The sequence below is a fragment of the Portunus trituberculatus genome, chromosome 37 (genome assembly GCF_017591435.1).
Source record: "Portunus trituberculatus isolate SZX2019 chromosome 37, ASM1759143v1, whole genome shotgun sequence".
NCBI classification, from domain to species: Eukaryota; Metazoa; Arthropoda; class Malacostraca; order Decapoda; family Portunidae; genus Portunus; species Portunus trituberculatus.
In genome coordinates, this window is record NC_059291.1 from 1,057,501 (window position 1) to 1,077,918 (window position 20,418).

The 20,418-nt window shown below is 44.1% G+C and overlaps 1 protein-coding gene across 1 annotated transcript in view; it reads left to right on the forward strand.

Annotated features, from left to right (window-relative positions):
* The window catches only part of LOC123513888 (flocculation protein FLO11-like), a gene marked incomplete at its 5' end in the record, with an annotated part of 201,810 nt that overhangs the window by 177,708 nt on the left and 3,684 nt on the right, over positions 1-20,418 (forward strand). The window contains one exon of the mRNA XM_045271347.1: positions 19,535-19,807. Coding sequence (XP_045127282.1) covers positions 19,535-19,807 — 273 coding nt within the window. The remainder of the gene's footprint in view (positions 1-19,534; positions 19,808-20,418) is intronic.

The following is a 20,418-nucleotide window of genomic DNA, read 5'->3' on the forward strand; positions in this document are numbered from 1 at the left end:
CACACACACACACACACACACACACACACACACACAACGCTTTGCTTGCTTCGCTTTGGTGTAGAAAGATGGTGAAGAATAAAAGGTTTGGACAGAAAGAAGAAAATGAAGGAAAACACACTACGCAGCTAACAGTAACCTTATTTAAAGAGTCAAAACGCGATGCTCATATCCTGGGATCATCTTGAACGTTCCGGTGGTGGCGTGAAGAAATGCAGACAAGGCGACACAGATAAAAAAAAGTGCCCATCTCGTATCTAACTGAACATCCTACGGGTAAATATCAATACTGGACTCGTTCGTGGCTTTACTTGCTATTGTTTTCGGTATATACTCCCTAAAATCTTGGGGGCTTGGTGGAAATGCGGGGTTTTTGGGTGGGGATAGGTAAAATATGGTCAGATGTCACTTATTACCACCAAAAATAAATTGGGCGCCACTGTTGTTGTTATGAAGAACGCTATATTTGAGAGGCGCCGCCAAATACACCAAGAAGTTTTCCGTGGTATCGTTGGCAACAGTGCTCAAATATGGCGGTTTTAAAAGGTGACAACTGAACATGGCTTATCTTCGAAGGTGTTTAAAAGGACGAGACAGAATAATAATACACTAACCACGACAAATGAAGATAAACACGTAAGCACGCCTGCCAAATCCGGTGCTTAGTGCTTACCTGCTGATGGGCCGGTTCTCGTCCTCTCTGTGAAGCTCAAACGCCGCTCACATCTCTCACTTCTGATGAATAAAATCTCCACTTTGAAGGCGAACACACCCGGGGCAAGGCTTCAAATATTCTCAGTTACCGCTTGGGAAAATCGGACCTAGCGGCGCGCCTCATCAATATCCCAGCACGGCACAGACATCGTCACAGCCCCGTAATAAAGTTTGCACGCCAGGCTATCTCCCTCTCGTCTCCTGGAGGTGGAGGAGGACGTCTGTTCTCGGTAACTTTTATACACTTCCTTCACTTTACACTCAAATTCTTATTGGAATCCAGACTGAGCAGCGGGCAGACTCTATCATCCCCACTCGTGTCAGACTGCCGGGTAGTGGGCATTGGGAAGGGAGGGGTTTGGAGGCTGGGGCGGGAAGGGATCTCACTGGTACAAATAGAATAATTGATTTATCCGATTACTGTCTAAAATGTACTGACATCATTAATTTTCCAGCAACCAACGTTTATGTGCAATTATTCAAATATACAGAATGAAGTTTTGTTTTCCCATCCTCCACGTAATGAATCGTGCACGAGGCAGACACATGGAAAGGCAACAGTGACACAAGTACTTTATATTTTCTTTATTTATTTTCGTGGCACCGGCAGACATTAAGATACAAGACTGTTTGTATAGTTGCGTTACGATGATCCTCACCCATGTACTCAGTATGGCAGGGAAGGATAATAATTACCACTAATGACAAATTTGAGGAGCATCCAATGACAAACCGGGATAAACGAGTTGGTTGTGAGGGAGGCGTCAAGGCGGTGCGTAGTTCAATAGTTCTAGTTGGTTTACTCACTCTCTCTCTCTCTCTCTGTTAAGGTGGATTTTAATTTACTTTCAATGTGTGTGTGTGTGTGTGTGTGTGTGTGTGTGTGTGTGTGTAACTTTGTGTCATAATTGATAAAATAGATTGTAATGCATGTTTCAGAGCAATAACAATAACTGGCTCCAAATGAAAGTGACAATCTCCCTCGTCAACGCTGCTTGTCTGATAGGGTACAATAGTCTCTCTTAAATGTTTGTTTGTTGCTTCGAAATCATCCAGAATGTAATATCCTCAACCATGTCATTTTTTTTATGTAAGAAGAAAAACTGCCAAGGACAAAAAATAAAGAAAATGAATTAGAAAAAAGACCCACTGAAATTGCAGTCTTCAATCCATTAGTGAAATTTATCTTAAGTTTTCCTCACCTTGTACATGAATCCATAAGTCTTTCTGCCAATACATAACTGAAGACAATGACAAACAACCCCGCAACTTGAGATATGTGTGACTAATTGTTATCCCGTAGCTAGAATTCTGGTCGTCTGTTTGTTCAGTCTACGCTGGGCGACGCGGAGGTTCTCACTGGGAAGCCTCGAACATGGAAACAAGAGGGAAAGGAGAATAAGGAGAATGAACAAAGGGAGGAGAAAGAAGGACGGAAGATGATTGATAAATTGATTGACCTAAGGCGCCGCGGCAACAAGGTCAAGGTGGTGCTGCAGAAGGAGGAAGAGAAAAAAGAAGAAGAACCAAGAGTCGAACAGAGAAGAGAACAGAAGAAGAGAGACCAACCTTAGAGTGAAAAAGAGAAGACGACGAACAGGACTCAAGGGCCACACGGAAATTAGAAGGAAGAGAACAACGAAGAGCGAAAAGGACAGTCAAATAGGAGGAGAAAGAGAGAAAGGAAGAAATAAACATCACCAGAGTCAAATAAAGATGAAGAGGAAGAGAAGAAAGAGGAGAAATCAAGAGTCAAAGAAGAAAAAGGAAGGAAAGGATCAGCGAGACGGAGGAAGAGAAACCATCGCCAGTCAAACAGAGAGGAGGAGGAAGATAAGGAAGAAGAGAAGCCAAGAATCAAACCGGAGGAGGAAAAATGAAGTCAAACAGAAGAGGAGAAAGAGACAGAGGAAGAGAAGCTAACACCAGAGCACCAGAGTCAAACAAGAGACAAGAGGAAGAAGAGGAGGAGGAAAGCAAGAGGGAAAAGTGCAGGTGTTTCTGAAGCGGTTCCCACGAGGCTCAGTACACCTCCTCCTCCTCCTCCCCTGAACGTGCCACCCAAGGGAGAGGTCCACTTTTTTCGGGTCACGAGCGAACACGACGCTGCGGCCTCAAGGGGAGCGGTGGTGACACAGGGCCGCCTCTCTGGACCCTGCTTTCCTCCCCCTCCGCCAGACAAAGACATTACGGCCTAAACTTTGCAGCGTTCCAAAACAACAACACACTTAATTGTATGACAGACTACCAGTGATGATTAGCAGGCGGGCGGGTAGGGTAACTCTCTCTCTCTCTCTCTCTCTCTCTCTCTCTCATTAATCGCACTTCTAACTTAATAATAGGTTTCCTCTCCCGTTAATAATTGACATATGATCATTACTGTCAATTATAACTTTACATAACAGCAACAACAAGTACTACTACTACTACTACTACTACTACTACTACTACTACTGCTACTACTACTACTACTACTACTACTACTACGCTACCAGAATGATACTAACAATAGTAATAATGAGGACGATAACAAAAGCGAATTAGTCTGATGGTGGTGAGGGAGCGAGACATTTGAGGCAGCTGTGTTTACTGAAAGCATCGGAAGAGAGAGAGAGAGAGAGAGAGAGAGAGAGAGAGAGAGAGAGAGAGAGAGAGAGAGAGAGAGAGAGAGAGAGAGAGAGATGCATATCATTATCACCATTCGCAGCACTTAGCGTGAGCATAATGTCTGACCGTCACCGACACACACACACACACACACACTCGGCTTTATGATAGTGGTAGGGGTAGTGGTAGTGGTAGTGGTGGTGGTGGTGGTGGTGGTCAGAGGCAGGGAATGGTATGTAAATCAACGTGTGTGTGTGTGTGTGTGTGTGTGTGTGTGTGTGTGTGTGTGTGTGTGTGTGTTAAGTGTTAAATTTCAAAGCATCCATTAACCATTCTCTCTCTCTCTCTCCACCAACCTAATCCACCCAGGCGTCCCTCCACCAAATCCACTCCACCTAGCTTACTCTCATTCATACCCATCTATTACTCTATTCACAAACGCATCCACTGAACCGCCTAACCCATCCACTGTAAACTCACTCATCCTTTTACTCACTCACCCACACACTAACCCACAATCACACACATTCATCACCTCTTCGTTGCATTAACCCATCCACCAACGCAGCTACTCGTCCACACAAACCAAACCCAACCCAAATTCAATCGAACCCAACCCAGCCCAATCCAGTCCTTCCTAGCCTTTCCTAGCCTTTTCCAGCCCTTACCAGCCTTTCCCAGTCCTTCCCAGTCCTTCCCAGCCTTTCCCAGCCCTTCCCAGCCTTTCCCGGCCCTTCCCAGCCCTTCCCAGCTCTTCTCAGCCTTTTGCAGTCCTTCCCAGCCTTCCCAGTCCTTTCCAGCCTTTCCTAGCCCTTCCCAGCCTTTCCCAGTCCTTCCCAGTCCTTCTCAGCCGTTCCCAGTCCTTCCCAGCCTTCCCAGCCCTTTCCAGCCTTTCCTAGCCCTTCCCAGCCCTTCCCAACCCTTCCTAGCCCTTCCAAGCTCTTCCCAGACGTTTCCAGCCCTTTTCAGCCTTTCCCAGCCCTGCCCAGCCCTTCCCAACCCTTCCCAGCCCAACCTAACCGAATCTAAACCAAACCAACCCAACCTAACCTAACCTAACCTAACCTAACCTAACTACCCAGAGCATTCTGTATAACCTAATCTAACCGCCACGTGAACATTGGTAGATACATGAACAATAAAGAAAAAGATTGAAAATAACTCAGTGTCCCATTAAGGTCAAACAAAAAACGGAGGGAGGCTTTGGGAAGTTTTAAAGAGGGAAAAATAATAGCGAAGAAAATATTCTGCCAGGGCAAATTACCCCCCGCCTTTTTTTTCTCTCTCTTTCGTCAGACTTTATTAAATGAGAGGAGGAGGAGGAGGAGGAGGAGGAGGAGGAGGAGGAGGAGGAGGAGGAGGAGGAGGAAGAGGAGGAGGAACTAATAATCACAGACATTTTTTTTCTTGTCAGAGAGAGAGAGAGAGAGAGAGAGAGAGAGAGAGAGAGAGAGAGAGAGAGAGAGAGAGAGCGAGAAGGAAAGTGGGAAGGAAGGGAAGCAAATAATTGTCCCTGTCTGTTTGTCTTCGTATATATATATCTCTGTCTGTTTATCTGTCTGTAAGTTTGTTTGCCTGCCTGTCTGTTCACCTGTCTGTCTACCTGTTTGCCTGCCTGTCTGTTCACCTGCCTGTCTACCTGTTTGTCTGCCTGTCTGTCCATCTGGTTGGTTGACTGGCATGTGTTGTCAGGGCCGCTAATGACCTGACTAAGACAAGTTACTAGGATACCTGCAGTTACATGGAAGGTCATTGTGTGTGTGTGTGTGTGTGTGTGTGTGTGTGTGTGTGTGTGTGTCTCTGATCTCTCTCTCTCTCTCTCTCTCTCTCTCTCTCTCTCTCTCTTTCTCATCGACTTTAACTTCAAGAGGAATTCTATAAGGAGAAAAAAATGCACGAGTCCCTCCCTCCTCCATTTTTCTTTCTCTCCTGATCACCTTCCTCTCCTGCATTACTCCTCCTCCTCCTCCTCCTCCGCCTCCACCTCCTCCTCCATCCTCCCACTCGTTCCTCTCCTTCTGTCACAACTTTTCGCAACTTTCCTTTTTAAAACTTTCTGATGCAACTTTTCCGTTCGTTCTCCTCCTCTCTTTCTCTCGTGCCGTCTGACTGAACCCCCGGGCGGCGTGATGATCGAGGCTTCCTGCATTATTAATCTCCTGGTGGTGGTGGTGGTGGTGGTGGTGAGGTGTCGTGTGGTGTGTTTCCTGGTGTTATTTTTAGTGTTGTCGGGGTTTGTTGTGTTGTTGGGTGCATGTGGTAATTGCGTGTGTGTGTGTGTGTGTGTGTGTGTGTGTGTGTGTGTGTGTGTGTGTGTGTGTGTGTGTGTGTGTGTGTGTGTGTGTGTGGTGTGTGTGGTTATATAGTTGTGTTTGTTTTGGGATGTTATAAGTGTAGTAAGATAAAGTTTGTATTGATTGCATTTTGAGACGTGGTGTGTGGTTTTCTGGTCTGTGCGTCAGTAGGCGAGTGAACAAACGTATTGGTGTTGGTGATGGTGTGTGCATGTAGTGAAGGGATTCGGTGTGTGCTTGTTTAGTGGTGTTTGTCTAGTGTGTGTAGTGACATGGTATAGTGAAGGATATTTTAGTGCTAGAGTGACTAATATGTGAAGTGCAAGTGGTGGTGTAGCATGGCGGGAAGCAGTGTGGTGGGCGTGGTTGCCTTGTGATGTGGTATGGCATAGTAAAGTTGATGTAATGGTGTGCAGGTTACCAACACGAAATTTGTGGTAAGGGAAGCTGTGTTAGATGTTGCAGTACCATAGGGAGGTGGTGGCATAGAGGAGAAAGTGGTGAGTGTGGGATCGGGCAGACATCCTTGCGTAGGTTCGAATCCCACCAAGTGCCGTCTTGACACTTTACCATTTGTCGAGTGATTTAAAGTTACCTACATGCGCTTGGGTGGTGATATGGACCTAATATGGGTACCACTATAAATAAAACTCCCTGCGCCACTAATGGGTGGAAGCTGGACAGCCGCTTCTCATACTCTTCAAGTATACCTGCAGGCGCTATAGGCTATAACATCAAAAACGAAAAAATAATAATTACAGTATAGTCGTGTGAAAACCATCTCTTAAAATATTATCTAACGGAGTTCTGATTTTCCACTTCTGACTTCAGTGAATAACTACGTGCACTACCAACAGCTAAAAGGAACTCGCCTAAATTAACATACATCCGAATACTGCCGCGCTGAAAGTCAAAATCCAATTTGTGTGAAGGAGCAAAAAGGTTTCTGTCTCAGTGACGTCTCATATTTTCTTGCTTTTTCTCATATGATTCTGTGTCGAGTGAGGAAAGAAGAGGAGGAGAAGGAAAAATAGGAAGAGGAGGAGGAGGACGAGGAGGAGGAGGAACAGGTGTTAGAGAAGGCAGCTCTCACCCTAACCTTTTATCCTCTCTCTCTCTCTCTCTCCCTCGCAGCCTTATCCTCTCCCTCATCCTAATCCTATCGTCCTCACAGACAGAGATTGTCGCGCCTTCCTTCCACACGACCTCATCTGCTGGCTCTTATTTTTTAATCTCTGAAACACACACACACACACACACACACACACACACACACACACACACACACACACACACACACACACACACACACACACACAAGAGAGAGAGAGAGAGAGAGAGAGAGAGAGAGAGAGAGAGAGAGAGAGAGAGAGAGAGAGAGAGAGAGAGAGAGAGAGAGAGAGAGAGAAGAGAATTTCATTATTCAGTTACAAAAATAGAAAATGGTTCGCCAAACGAGAGTGTGTCGTGAGTGGGACTCGTTGAGCGTTCTTCTCTCTCTCTCTCTCTCTCTCTGAACCTGCTGTTGGGAGAGCGGCGTGCAGTTGCAAAGCGGAGGATGAGGAGGAAGAGGAGGAGAATACAAAGGAAAATGCAAATAGCAACATTGTTATTGATCTTCACAAGGCTGTTTGAGGAAACTACGCCAACTGCGCTGCTTAATCCGCCTCTGATGAAACGGGACAGCGGAGACCTGGGGAGGAGGAGGAGGAGGAGGAGGAGGAGGAGGAGGAGGAGGAGGAATACAAAGGAATACAGCAGAGATGAGAAGGAGGAGGAAGAGGAGGAAAAGGAGGAGGAGGAGGAGAAAAGGAGGAGGAGGAGGAGGAGGAGGAGGAGGAGGAGGAGGAGGAGGAAGAGTAAGATAAATGCAAAAAATATAAAGAGCAGAAGGTAACTTGTTTTTTTATTTCGGAATACATTGAGAAGAAAGAAATAAAGGAGGAGAAAGAAGAAGAGGAGGAGGAGGAAGAGGAGGAGGAGGAGGAGGAGGAGGAAGAGGAAGAGGAAGAGGAAGAAGAGGAGGAGGAGGAGGAGGAGGAGGTAGTACAAGTTGCTCATATATCATCAAGAGGACATTTTCGTCTTATTGCCTTCACATTGAAAGAGAGACTAGCCCCTCACTCCTCCTCCTCTTCTTCTTCCTCCTCCTCCTCCTCCTCCTCTTCCTCCTCGTCCATCACTTGCGTTTCTTCCCTCTTCTCTCCATTCCTTCCCATTGGTCTCTCCTAGTTCAGCTTCGTCTAATATCTTTTTCTTCTTCCTCCTCCTCCTCCTCCTCTTCCTCCTCCTCCTTTTCTGCCATCTCCTTTTCATCTAATTCTTTACTCCAGGTTTCTCTCCTTTGTTGCTTCTATTTTTCTTTCTTTTCTTTCACCTCAGCCTCACAACACCCTCTTGTTTTCACTGCCACGTATCTTCCTCCTCCTCCTCCTCCTCCTCCTCCTCCTCCTCCTCCTCCTCTCCTCTTCCTCTTACATTTCCTTCACAACATCCAATAACGATCCTCCTCCTCCTTCACCTCCTCCTCTTCCTCCTCCTCCTTCTTCTCCTTCTCAGAATCAGAACAAGATCAATTACGGCATCACTGTAAACAACCTTAAAGGAATGGTTTAAAAAAGATTGAGATTCACATTCATAGTTCACGCAAAAGGATTTTTTTTTAGCTGTCTCAGAAAGGAAGGAGAAAACTTTAACGCCTTCAGTACTGGGACGCATTTTTTACCACGAGTTTAGGATCTGATTAAACGATTTTATTGATATTAGCAAGGGTTTACGGAGGTTAGAAGATTAATGGCAGGAGTCTTCACCATTTTAATCCCCCACATAAGTCTCTAAAGCTGTGTGAAGTCGACATATAGTAAGCAGAATGATTATGGAAACACGTCATGCTGCTGAAGGGGTTAACTGCCTTGAAAAACTGGCGAACATACTGACGGGGAGATGCCAATAGGTGAAAAATCGTAATGACTCCTTTTGCACCCGAGGAAAGTTCTGAATGTCCATCACCCACTCAAAGAAGTAAGTCTACTCTCGCATTCAATACCGAGACGGATTTTTAGTATGATTTTTGGGTGTGATTAGACGATTTTATTTGCATTAGTAAGGGTCGATGGAGGTCAGAAGATTATTGGCCTCAGTCTTCACTATTTTAACTTCTTCAGTACTGGGACACATTTTACCATGAGCTTTGGTGTGATTAGACGATTTTATTTGCATTAGGAAGGGTCTATGGAGGTCAGAAGATTTATGGCCAGAGTCGTCACTATTTTAATCCCCACATGAGTTTCTGAAGCTGTATAAAATCACCAACCAGTAAACAGAATGAATATGAAAACGCGGCATGGTACTGAAGGGGTTAAGAAGGGACCTGATATTGCTTTTACGAAATCATTAAGGCTTTCACAGGTATGAGGTCTGAGTCTTACCTGCCACTCAACCAACGAAACACTCAAAGAAATAATGGCCTCAAATTAAAAGGTAAACAACTGCAAACAAACCAATCACAGGTATGAGCTCTGAATTCTACCTGCCACTCAACCAACTGAATACTCAAAGAAAGAATGGCTTCAGATAAATATGCAAATTATTACAAACAAATAAGATTAAACATTTTTCTGGTTATATATTACCTTATTGTAATTTTTTTCTTCTGGTAACAAATTTAAACCTTTTTTTTTGGCTCAAGTAATTTAAAATGGACCCAGAAACGATTACAAACAACCAAGACTAAACATTTTTCAGGTTATATATTACCTTTTACAGTAATTTCTTTTCTTTGGTAACAAATTTAAACCTTTATTGATTTAAGTAATACAATAAAGATCTAGGATGGACCCCAAAATTACTGTAATCTTAACTTAATGTACGTTGTTGTGGTCAATAAAAGTATCTATCTATCTGGATCTCAAATCTCAGCAGTCTCTTCCTTCTCTTTCTATTTCTTTTAACTCATATGTCACTTGGTTTTAATACTAGGAGGAGGAGGAGGAGGAGGAGGAGGAGGAGGAGGAGGAGGAGGAGGAGGAGGAGGAGGAGGAGGAGGAGGACATTAGAAAACATTGGTAGGAAATTAATCAAAGGGTGACAGGAAAGAAAAGCAGGAAACACATGATTATCCCCCCTCCTCTCTCTCTCTCTCTCTCTCTCTCTATCTAAATCCTTGGCCCTTATTGACCTGAAGGTAAAAGGCGAGGCACACTTTTGCCATCGCTGTAATTAAGGATTGAACACGTACCTGACTTGTATTGGGAAGCTCCTCTGTGTGTTTGTCTGTGTGTCTGTGTGTGTGTGTCTGTGTGTCTGTGTGTCTGTCTGGTGTGAGTGCATTTGGTCTTTTGTTTATTCCTTTTCTTTCTTTCTCTCTTCATGTGTCAGTTTTTTTTTTTTATAGCTGGTTTGTTTCTTTCTGTCTGTCTATCTGTCTGTTTGTTACCTGTCTGTCTGCCTGTCTGGTGTTAGTCTGTTTAGTGTTTGTGTTAATTTTCCTTTGTCTTTCTGTCTGTCTGTATGTACATGTGATTATCTGCTTGTCTGTCTTGTCTGTCCGTCTGTCTACTCATTATTTAATGTATCTTTTTCCCTCATTACTATCTGACATAATTTCTATTAATTTTCCTTGTTTTCTTTCTGTCTATCTGTGTCTCTTAACCTGCAAACACATCTGAGCTCTTTCTGTCTCACTGTGGTATGAAAGATAACAGGGATTACAGTGGTCGGGTATTTTGCAGACAGACATCCAGCAAGAAAACTCTGGAACTCTCTACCTGTGTCTGTATTTCCACCTGCCTATGACTTAAACTCTTTCAAAAGAGGAGTGTCAAGACACCTCTTACGTTAACTGGACCCTCCTTTAGATTTTTGTTTTCTCTTTCTACTTTCCTCTTAACAGGGCCTGGCAACCAGCGGGATTTTTTTTCCAACACTTTGTTTTCCCTTGGCCAGTGCCCTTGTAAAGAAGGAGAGATCGGTGCTAAGAGTCACTGAAGCACAGATAGGGAGAGCGGCAGAAGGGACTCCACCAGGGCCTTAAGCATTACGGGAACTGAGGAAAGGGAGAGAATGTAAAGATTATATGTTGCCTTAACCGGAAATTCCTACTTTTTATGCACGACCGTCTTTGTCTGGAGAGTATAGAAACAGCTTTCTCTCTCTCTCTCTCTGGCCCTCTTTTTGATCGTGTGTGTGTGTGTGTGTGTGTGTGTGTGTGTGTGTGTGTGTGTGTGTGTGTGTGTGTGTGTGTGTGTGTGTGTGTTGTGTGTGTGTGCGCGCTTGTGTGTCTGCCTATTGACCTTTGTGTGTTTGTGTGGCTGCTTCTCTTTATGCCAGTCTGTCTTTTTTTAAGTATGGCTGTCTTCATGACCTTTAAATGACTGCTTTTTTATAATTTCCTTATTTATCCCTTTTTTTTTATCTGGTCAGTCTGTCAGTCCACCTGCCCGCTCTTTACCCGTCAATCGGCCTCTTGCATGTGATATCCCATTGACAGGGCGACCGATGCACTAGAATAAAGCCAACACGAACAGTACAATTATCCCCCAATGCTCTGACCTACTTCCCTCTTGTTTGAGTTCAGAGAGAGAGAGAGAGAGAGGCGACACACACGTACAGGTAAGGCAATGAACACGAACAATGCACGCAGGGAACAAGGAACAAGTGCGCTCTCCTGCCGTCCACTTGCCAAAGACACACTAAGCAGGCACCGCCAAACGTAGAGAGTGGTCAAATTACTTCCCCATGGTAGCGAAAATTTATTATCATCTCGCGTTCAGAATAAAATATGTGTGTTACGTGTGTGTGTGTGTGTGTGTGTGTGTGTGTGTGTGTGTGTGTGTGTGTGTGTGTGTGTGTGTGTGTGTGTGTGTGAATACATAAGATAGTCTGAAGATTTAACCAGAAAATGAATGGAAGTAAGAAAAGAGAGAAAGAAAGAAAGGGAGAGAAAAATGCTAATTTCTTCTATAAACTTACAAGAGGAGGAAGAGGAGGAGGAGGAGAAAGAGGAAGAACGGAAAGAAGACCAGTCGGAGGAAGGCAGTAGGAGGGGAGAGTGGTTAAAACGAGGGAAGAGGGAGCCTGAGGGAGGTACGGAAGATAAAAGAAAGAAGACGGAAAGGGAAGAAGAGGAGAGGAATGGATATGAGAGAGAGAAAAGAAGAGGGGAAGGACAAAGAGGTGGAGGATGTGGTGTGGAAGAGGAGGAGGTGCGGAAGAAGAAGAGGAGTGGGAAGACACCGACTCTATACGATACTGAGAGAGAGAGAGAGAGAGAGAGAGAGAGAGAGAGAGAGAGAGAGAGAGAGAGAGAGAGAGAGAGAGAGAGAGAGAGAGAGAGAGAGAGAGAGAGAGAGAGAGAGAGAGAGAGAGAGAGAGAGAGAGAGAGAGAGCAGAGAGCAGAGAAGGAACGAAACACTCACACACTCATACAAACAATAGGAAATGAACGAGAAAGGCAACGTTATTATTCTCTTCTCTTCACCAAATTTCACAACAACATTTAATACATTCACAGGAGTTTATCTATTATGTTTAAGCCACGTCACTTGCATCAGGTGAGCGTAAGAAGATCAGAGAATTACAGGTAGATTTGACACACACACACACACACACACACACACACACACACACACACATATGCTGATTAGTGTTCACCTGTGCGTCATAATCAGGTGTTAATATTAATGAAGGCAAGGATTCTCTCTTTCATTGTTTTCCACCACATTGTTTTCTCGATTTTGCATTTTTAGTAAGGAATTTTATCCCTGGTTTCATCCTTGTACCTCGAGAGAATACTAAGCTGCCTTCTTCCCTAAGCTGCCCTCTCCTCTTGTCTTGTCCTCCACGGTACAGCCCAGCGCCACTAACTCAAGATTATTTGGTTATTGTCTTTAGCCTTGACTGTGAGAGCGTGGTGATGTCAAATGTGGTGAACTTCCATTGTTATATAATGAACAGTTTGATGTAGATAAATAGATAGATAGATAGATGGATATATAGATAGATAGATAGAAAGATAGAATGATTAACTGATAGACAGAGGCAGACAGACTAACAAACAGAAACAGACAAGTAGATAGATAAAAGACAAAAGAGACGGATGAATAGGCAGACAGATATACAGATGGATAGATAAGCACACACTCACACACACACACACACACACACACACACACACACACACACACACACACACACACACACACGATAACATACATTGGCTACTGACTTCATATTAGGATAAAAAGAAACGGATTCACCAGTGTGGCGGTCACCAATACCTTACAGCAAAACACGAGGAGAGAGAGTAGTAGCAAGAACCACACCACTTCCTCCTCTTCCTCCTGAGAGCCACACTTTACAGTACATTAGCCTTCCTCCATGGACAGGTGAAGATCGAGAACACAGCTAGCAAATAAGACACTGCAGTTTACCATGAAGAAGTGATGCGTGCAGATGTTGTAATGAACATGCCAGTAATGAAGAGAATCGAGAACGGCTTCCCCAATTGTTCTAAATAATGCTTCAACACTTCACACGCATCGTCTCGCAGTGAATGAAGCGTGAGTCTGAGAGGCAGCCGTGATGGACGAACACTTCCGGGTGCTGGTGTAACGGAGGTCATGTGTGCAGTGACCTGGTGCGCTGGATTAACTAAAGGTTGGATTACTGATGCATGGAGGGTGTGAATAAGAAAAGGCAAGGCGAGGCAAGACGGGGAGGTGTCCAGCCAGGGGATAGACTGAACACTGGATCTGCGGTACTGAGTGAGGTGTTATCAGTACTGGGTGAGCTGTCATCGGGAGTCATCGTGTTCTTTGGAGCGTCATCTGTAATCGCGATCACTCAGGGCAGTCTTTGATGTAAAATGTTTGTGGTAGAAGAATGATTCACACTTCTCTACAGCCATCACAGACCTCATACACACAAACTCTACAATTGCACTGGATGGCGAAAATTACAGGTTTAATTTGAACGAAACAAAGGTGTTTTCTTAGAAGGTGAATGGTGTTGGGAGGTAATGAGCCAGCGTGTTTACAACTGCGCTAAGACACACACTTGACGGCGCCACGGAGTCAGACTCAAAGAATTCGTGCATGGTGAGGCAGGCTGCTGGCAAGTGGCCTGTCGAGACGTGATTTCTTTATTTTTTCTCTTGTTATAACAGGCCTGTTTTTGCTGAGAGCCACTTGAATTAACGTGGTTCTCTGGATACAAGTGCAAAAGAATTGGTGTTTCGTGTACAGTACACACAAGTTCTTTCTAACGACTTTGTGTTGCCTCTGAGAAATAATAGAGTGATTTAAAAGCCTGAGCTTCGAAGACACGAGTAAAAGGCTGCAGTAAACATGCGAGGCTCGTGCGCACTTGCCTCCGTGTCATGCAGCGTTAAATGACACGCATCCCGAAACATAAACTCGATTATCGCCTCTCGCAAGCAGGTGCCGCTACGAGGAAACACCATCAGGGCTGTTTGCTTTCGTGCATTTACAAGACTTAAGAGCACACCATTAGGCAGGGTGCGCCGGGACTGCTGGAGCCCATCTTTGCTCCTCCATCGCCCTTATCATTATCAACATTTCTGCACAACCAAACCTCTCTCACCAGTCTCCACTCTTTTTCTGTCTATTCCCAGCACGCTGCAGGCCTCACCACCAAATCTGATCCCGGCTCCACATCCTTTTCACTATCTATCCTTCCTTCTAGCACTGTATATTCACGCTATCTGCATCTCACCTCACTCTATCTCTCGTGACCTGAATCTACATAAGGCCTAGAACCTTCTATTACGATGGAATAAAAGACCTGGACGGATTTCATCTCTGAGTGGCATCATGTTCCCCCTCCTGGTCATATTCTTATATTCTTCCTTCCCCCTTGACATATTTCCACGTAGATATTACTTTCTCTTCTCTCCTCCAGCCTCTTGAATATAAGATGGCAGTGCATTACGATCGCCTTACGAGTATGTTAGGCTAATAGTTAGATTATGGCCGCCGTGGTACAGTGGAACCATGCGTGCTTTGGGGTGATTAATTAAGTACAGAAAGGAGAGGCATGTCTGGAAGGGAAGAGACTGAAGGGGGAAGAAATATACGAACGGGATAAAAAGGAAGAGGAAAAAATAATATAGACAAAAAAAAAAAAATGTCCTTCACAATACCGCCTTGCCTTAACGACTTGATAAACGTACGAGAATATAAGAGAGAGAGAGAGAGAGAGAGAGAGAGAGAGAGAGAGAGAGAGAGAGAGAGAGAGAGAGAGAGAGAGAGAGAGAGAGAGAGAGAGAGAGAGAGAGAGAGAGAGAGAGAGAGAGAGAGAGAGAGAGAGAGAGAGAGAGAGAGAGAGAGAGAGAGAGAGAGAGGAGTAAAAAAAAAAATATTGGAAGATAAAACAAACGCCTGAAGGAAAAATAAAGAAGACTGAATCGAGAAGAAATCAACAAAAACAGCAAGAAAAAACAAAGACTGAATCGAAAAAAAAACAGCAAAAACAGCAAAAACAGGAAAAACAGCAAAAAACATCAAACATCCTACACTCAATCCCTTCCAAACCAAACAAAAGAATCCTAGAGTCCTACAAAGAAGAAGGATGCCTCACCTATATTCTTCCTTATCCCCTTGCTACCCTCCCCTATCCTTCAGCTGACCCGTGTTGATCCCCGGTTGGTGTCCTTCGCCGCGACGGATCAAGGCAGGAGAGGGGCGGGCGGGAAGGAAGGATCCAAGCCGTCTAAATAGGATTTCTCTAGAGACGAGAATTTCAATTAGCTAGGAAGGGTGTGACGGCACGAGGGAGATGAAGCAAAGGGAGTGAAAGAGAGAGAGAGAGAGAGAGAGAGAGAGAGAGAGAGAGAGAGAGAGAGAGAGAGAGAGAGAGAGAGAGAGAGAGAGAGAGAGAGAGAGAGAGAGAGAGAGAGAGAGAGAGAGAGAGAGAGAGAGAGAGAGAGAGAGAGAATTAAACAAAATAAAAAGAAATGCCACAAAAAACATGAACGCAGACAAGAAAAAAAAGTGAAAATGAAAATAAGAGAGAAAAAAAAGAGGAAAAAAGAAACGAAAACGGAAGAGAAAAAAAACGTAAAAAATACAAATGCATGAAAAATACTGATAAAGAAGTCAGTGGGGAAAAAAATAGGAAGAAGAAATAAGAAGAAAAATGAAAATGAAGAGAAAAAAAAAAGAAATAAAGAAGAAAAATGGAAATAAAAGAAAGGGGGAAATAATGAAGAAAAATGAAAATGAAGCGAAAGGAGAAATAATAAAGAAGAAAAAAATGAAGAAAAGAGAAAGATGGGAGAAGAAAATGAAAATAAAAGAAAGGAGAAATAAGAAGGAAAGAGAAATGAAGGAGAAGAGAAAGAGGAAAATGGAAATGAATATAAAAGAAACAATGAAGAAAATTGATAAAAGAAATAATGAAGAAAATTGAAAATGAAGAAAAAAAAATAAGAAAATGAAAATAAAAGACAGGAGAAATGAGAAGAAAAGTGAAAATGAGGAGAAAAAGAAGGTAATGAAAGAATGCACAGTGAAAGAATCAGAACTTCGTGAATTAGGTGAAGAAAATTATTAGAAGATGAAATGCTGAAGAAAAAACTTAAATATGATGAAAAGTCGAGAGAGAGAGAGAGAGAGAGAGAGAGAGAGAGAGAGAGAGAGAGAGAGAGAGAGAGAGAGAGAGAGAGAGAGAGAGAGAGAGAGAGAGAGAATAAGAATGAAAAAAAATAACAAACTATAAAGAAGAAATCAGTGAGTGACAGAACAAGAAAGAAAGAGAAAGAAGAAAGACAGGAGAGACAAAAAAAAAAAAAGAAAAAAAGGTAAGAAAGAAAGAAAGAAAGAAAGTTAAGAGAAGAAGAAAGTTAAAAGAAAAGATGAGGAAAAATATATAAAGTGATAATGGAGGCTGCAGTGTGTGTGTGTGTGTGTGTGTGTGTGTGTGTGTGTGTGTGTGTACCTGTGATATAAAACTCCAAACAACTAATACAACACACACACACACACACACACACACACACACACACACACACACACACACACACATGCACACAAAGACAGACAAACAGACAGACAGGTAGAGTTACACAGGTACATGCAAATTGATAGTGAGGTACAGAGGTGAGCCAAGTAATTGACAGGCAGGGCGGAATTGATGGAGGGGACGCAACAATATATTCAATCGACATCAAAAAGCAGTGTAGGGTTAAATTTAGATGGCTTGTCCTTCAACACTGACGGGCAGCGGATGTGGAAGCAGGAAAAGAATAACAGAGAGGCTGAAAAAAAACACAGAAATCTAAATAAGTATTGACGGATGAACACACAGGAAGCCAGTTAGCCACAGAGCAACACAGACAGACAGCCTTCCAGAGAGACAGAGAGGCTAAAAAATCGCTAATCTAAATAACTATTGACGGATGAACGCACAGCAAGCCAGTTAGCCACAGAACAACACAGACAGACAACAGACATCCTTCCAGAGAGACAAACAGACAGTCAGAGAACCACAAAGAGAGAGCAAGAAAGACACCATTCACTCAACCAGTCAGTTAAACAAGTCATCCATCCATCCAGACAGACAGACACTCCACACAGAAAGAAAGAGGGTTACTAAAAGAAAACAGACAGACAGACAGACAGAGGCCGCTAGAAGGACAGCCAGCCAGCCAGCCAAGCAAAAACAGACACACTATTGTCAAAATGGCGGAGTCCAGCTCGAGTGGGGAAGCTCGTTAGTGTGTCTCTTCAACAGGCAGGGAGGCAGGGAGGCAGCGTCGAGGAGGAGGAGGAGGAGGAGGAGGAGGAGGAGGAGGAGGAGGAGGAGGATGGAGAGGATGGGCTGGGTAGGAGCGCAGGAGAGCAGCTGCAGGAGGCGTGTGAGGATGAGGAGGCAGAGTAGAGAAGGAGACAAAAGGGCAAAGGAGAGCGGAACTCAGAAGAAGAAGGAGGAGGAGGAGAAGGAAGAGGAGGAGGAGGAGAAGGAAGAGGAGGAGGAGGAGAAGGAAGAGGAGGAGGAGGAAGAAGGAGGAGGAACAGAAAGAAGCGCCAGGAACCCGAGGGAGGAAACACGTGATGAAAAGAAGGAAAACATGATCAGAAAACTATTCCAAAAAAGGGAAACCGAAATACGTGAATTGTTTTTGTTGTTTTCTGCGCATACTCGTACAAGCAGAGCCTTTGAGCAACGCCCGGGGGAAGCGCGGGGCTCAGTTTCTTTCCTCTCCACACTCTGCCTTGCCTTGTCAGCTTCTGGCTATGTAAGAGTATGCATCCACCTGCTGTTCTCTCTCTCTCTCTCTCTCTCTCTCTCTCTCTCTCTCTCTCTGTGTGTGTGTGTGTGTGTGTGTGTGTGTGTGTGTGTGTGTGTGTGTGTAGGTAGTTCTTGCTGCCTTCTGCTATTCTTCTTAGTTGTGGGTCTACTATTTATCTATTTATCCTCCTGTGTGTTAAAACGTTTAGGATTTCCATAACGATCATTGTCGAAAGCCATAAAAAATACGTTAAGTTATCGTTGTCTTTTCCCCAATCCATAGTTCAGAGTTACTGTTAAACCATCACTAAAATCACGTAAACACAGCTGAAAACCCCAATAACCTCTACTACAGTTCAGAGTTACTGTTATCCCCTTCAGTACTGTGACGCAATTTTACCATGAGTTTGGGGGATGATTAGACGATTTCACTTACATTAAGGATTTATGGAGGTCAGAACATTAATAGCTAGAGTCTTCACTATTTCAATCCCCACACAAGTTTCTGAAGCTGTATGAAATCACGATATAGTAAGCAGAATAAACATGAAAACGTGCCATAATACTGAACAGGTTAAACTATCACCAGGATCACGAAAACACAGCTGTAAAACTCCAATGACTTCCACTACAGTTCCTTTAACAAGGTGATATAAGACGCAGAAACGCTCGAGAATGAAGCCTCTTGTTCTCGAGACTTTCTTTCCGTCGTCCTTTCCACGTCAGCAAGCCAGTCACCTGAGTTTCCAGGAAGAAAGCTTATAACAAAGGCTTAAGACGGAAAAAAAACAAGTTCCGTCTTTCAGCAATATCACCGAGGAAATATCTGTGTCTTGTTATATTCTATCGTCCTCACAAGGTACAAAAGCGTTTCTCTATTAATCTTCTTTGACAGCAATTATCTCTCTTTACCAGGAAGTTCGGAGACGTCAGAGGAAGTCTTTTTTCTCATTACCTTCTGACATCGTTGGCTTTCTCTTTGAACGGTGTCATCAAAAATTCTCTGTGACTTAGTTGGCAGACACACAAGTAAATGATTCCTCGTGAAGGCTGACCACTGACGCACCTGGAGTGATGTAGTGCACAGGTATCACGCATCACCTTTGCTAATAAACAGGTGAAGTAAAGGTCAGAACAATGTGTAATTTTCCATACTAGCACACGGGAGATGAAAAGAGAATACATGCAGAGAGAAAAAAAAAGATCTTTGTCATTTCTGTTCAACTGTAATGTTATGTTGCTTTTGTTGACTCGTGTGTTTGTGTAGCGATGAACAACTGTCAGGAAAAAAAAGGAGAAATATTAACCGTTCGTCTCTCTTTCGCCAAATGAATGATATATACAAAACTCACGACGAATCATGCATACATACATACATACACACGCCGCTTGATTCAAACACACCATTATCTGGCGGACTTTTCCCGTAAAATTAATTGCATATTGCAGAGAACCAATTACACGCAGACAGCCCAGGTTACACACACACACACACACACACACACACACACACACACACACACACACACACACACAATGTTTCAAGCTGGCTGTTACTTTATAATTTTTACTTAACCTGATCACCACATCGCAGTATCACATCTGTCGCCACTACTACTACTACTACTATTACTGCACCATCCTGATTCACTCCCTCTCCTCTCTCACAGACTCCAGCCGGTCTACAAAACGTGGCTATGACCGTCTCAGCGCGGCGGAGGAGGATGCGAACGGGAACAGCAGCCCGGCCCCCCTCCGAGCCTCCCACGCTTCTGCGACGCCCGCCACCACCCCCAGCGAGGCAGGCGGCGCTCTCACCCCCACCACACCCAGCACGGACATGGACGTGGGCTCCAGTGGCAGTCCCTCCCTCCTCGAGTCATCGGATTGTGACCACTACATGACTCATTCAGATTCCAGCGACTCGTCCTCCGATGATGATGGTGTGTGTCCTCCTCCTCCTCCTCCTCTTTCTCTTCCTCCTCCTTTTCCTCCTCCTTCTCCTCCTCCTCCTCCTCCTCCTCCTCCTCCTCCTCCTCCTCTTCCTTAATGCTCATGCTCCTTCGTTAATGTGCAAAAATGTTCTTTCTCATGATCACTCGCGGCCAGTCCCTCGCAGCTCAGCAGGGCCACACGTAAATATCAAGTATTTCATTAAATTGCTGCTGCTACTACTACTACTACTACTACTACTACTACTACTACTACTACTACTACTACTACTACTACTACTATCACCACAAATACCTCAATCAAACCAGCCATCAAGCAGCGTCAGAGTCAGCGGCGTAATCGAATCTATCACACTGCCTCTGCCACCCTCCCCCACCACCCCTTCAGCTCCCTCCAATTCTAATTTCCGCGCGCGTGTCAGTTTGATTCTATTAAAACTTGAGCTCATGACTTTGAAGCGCACTCTAGTTTTGCGTTGCCTCCAGTTCCAACGTATGTTTTCCTCTCTCACTCGAATGATCTTTACCTGACCTTACCTAAACCACTGTGCCATATCCTCCAGGACGTGGGCAACCGTGGACTTCCACCCACTTCTATCCCT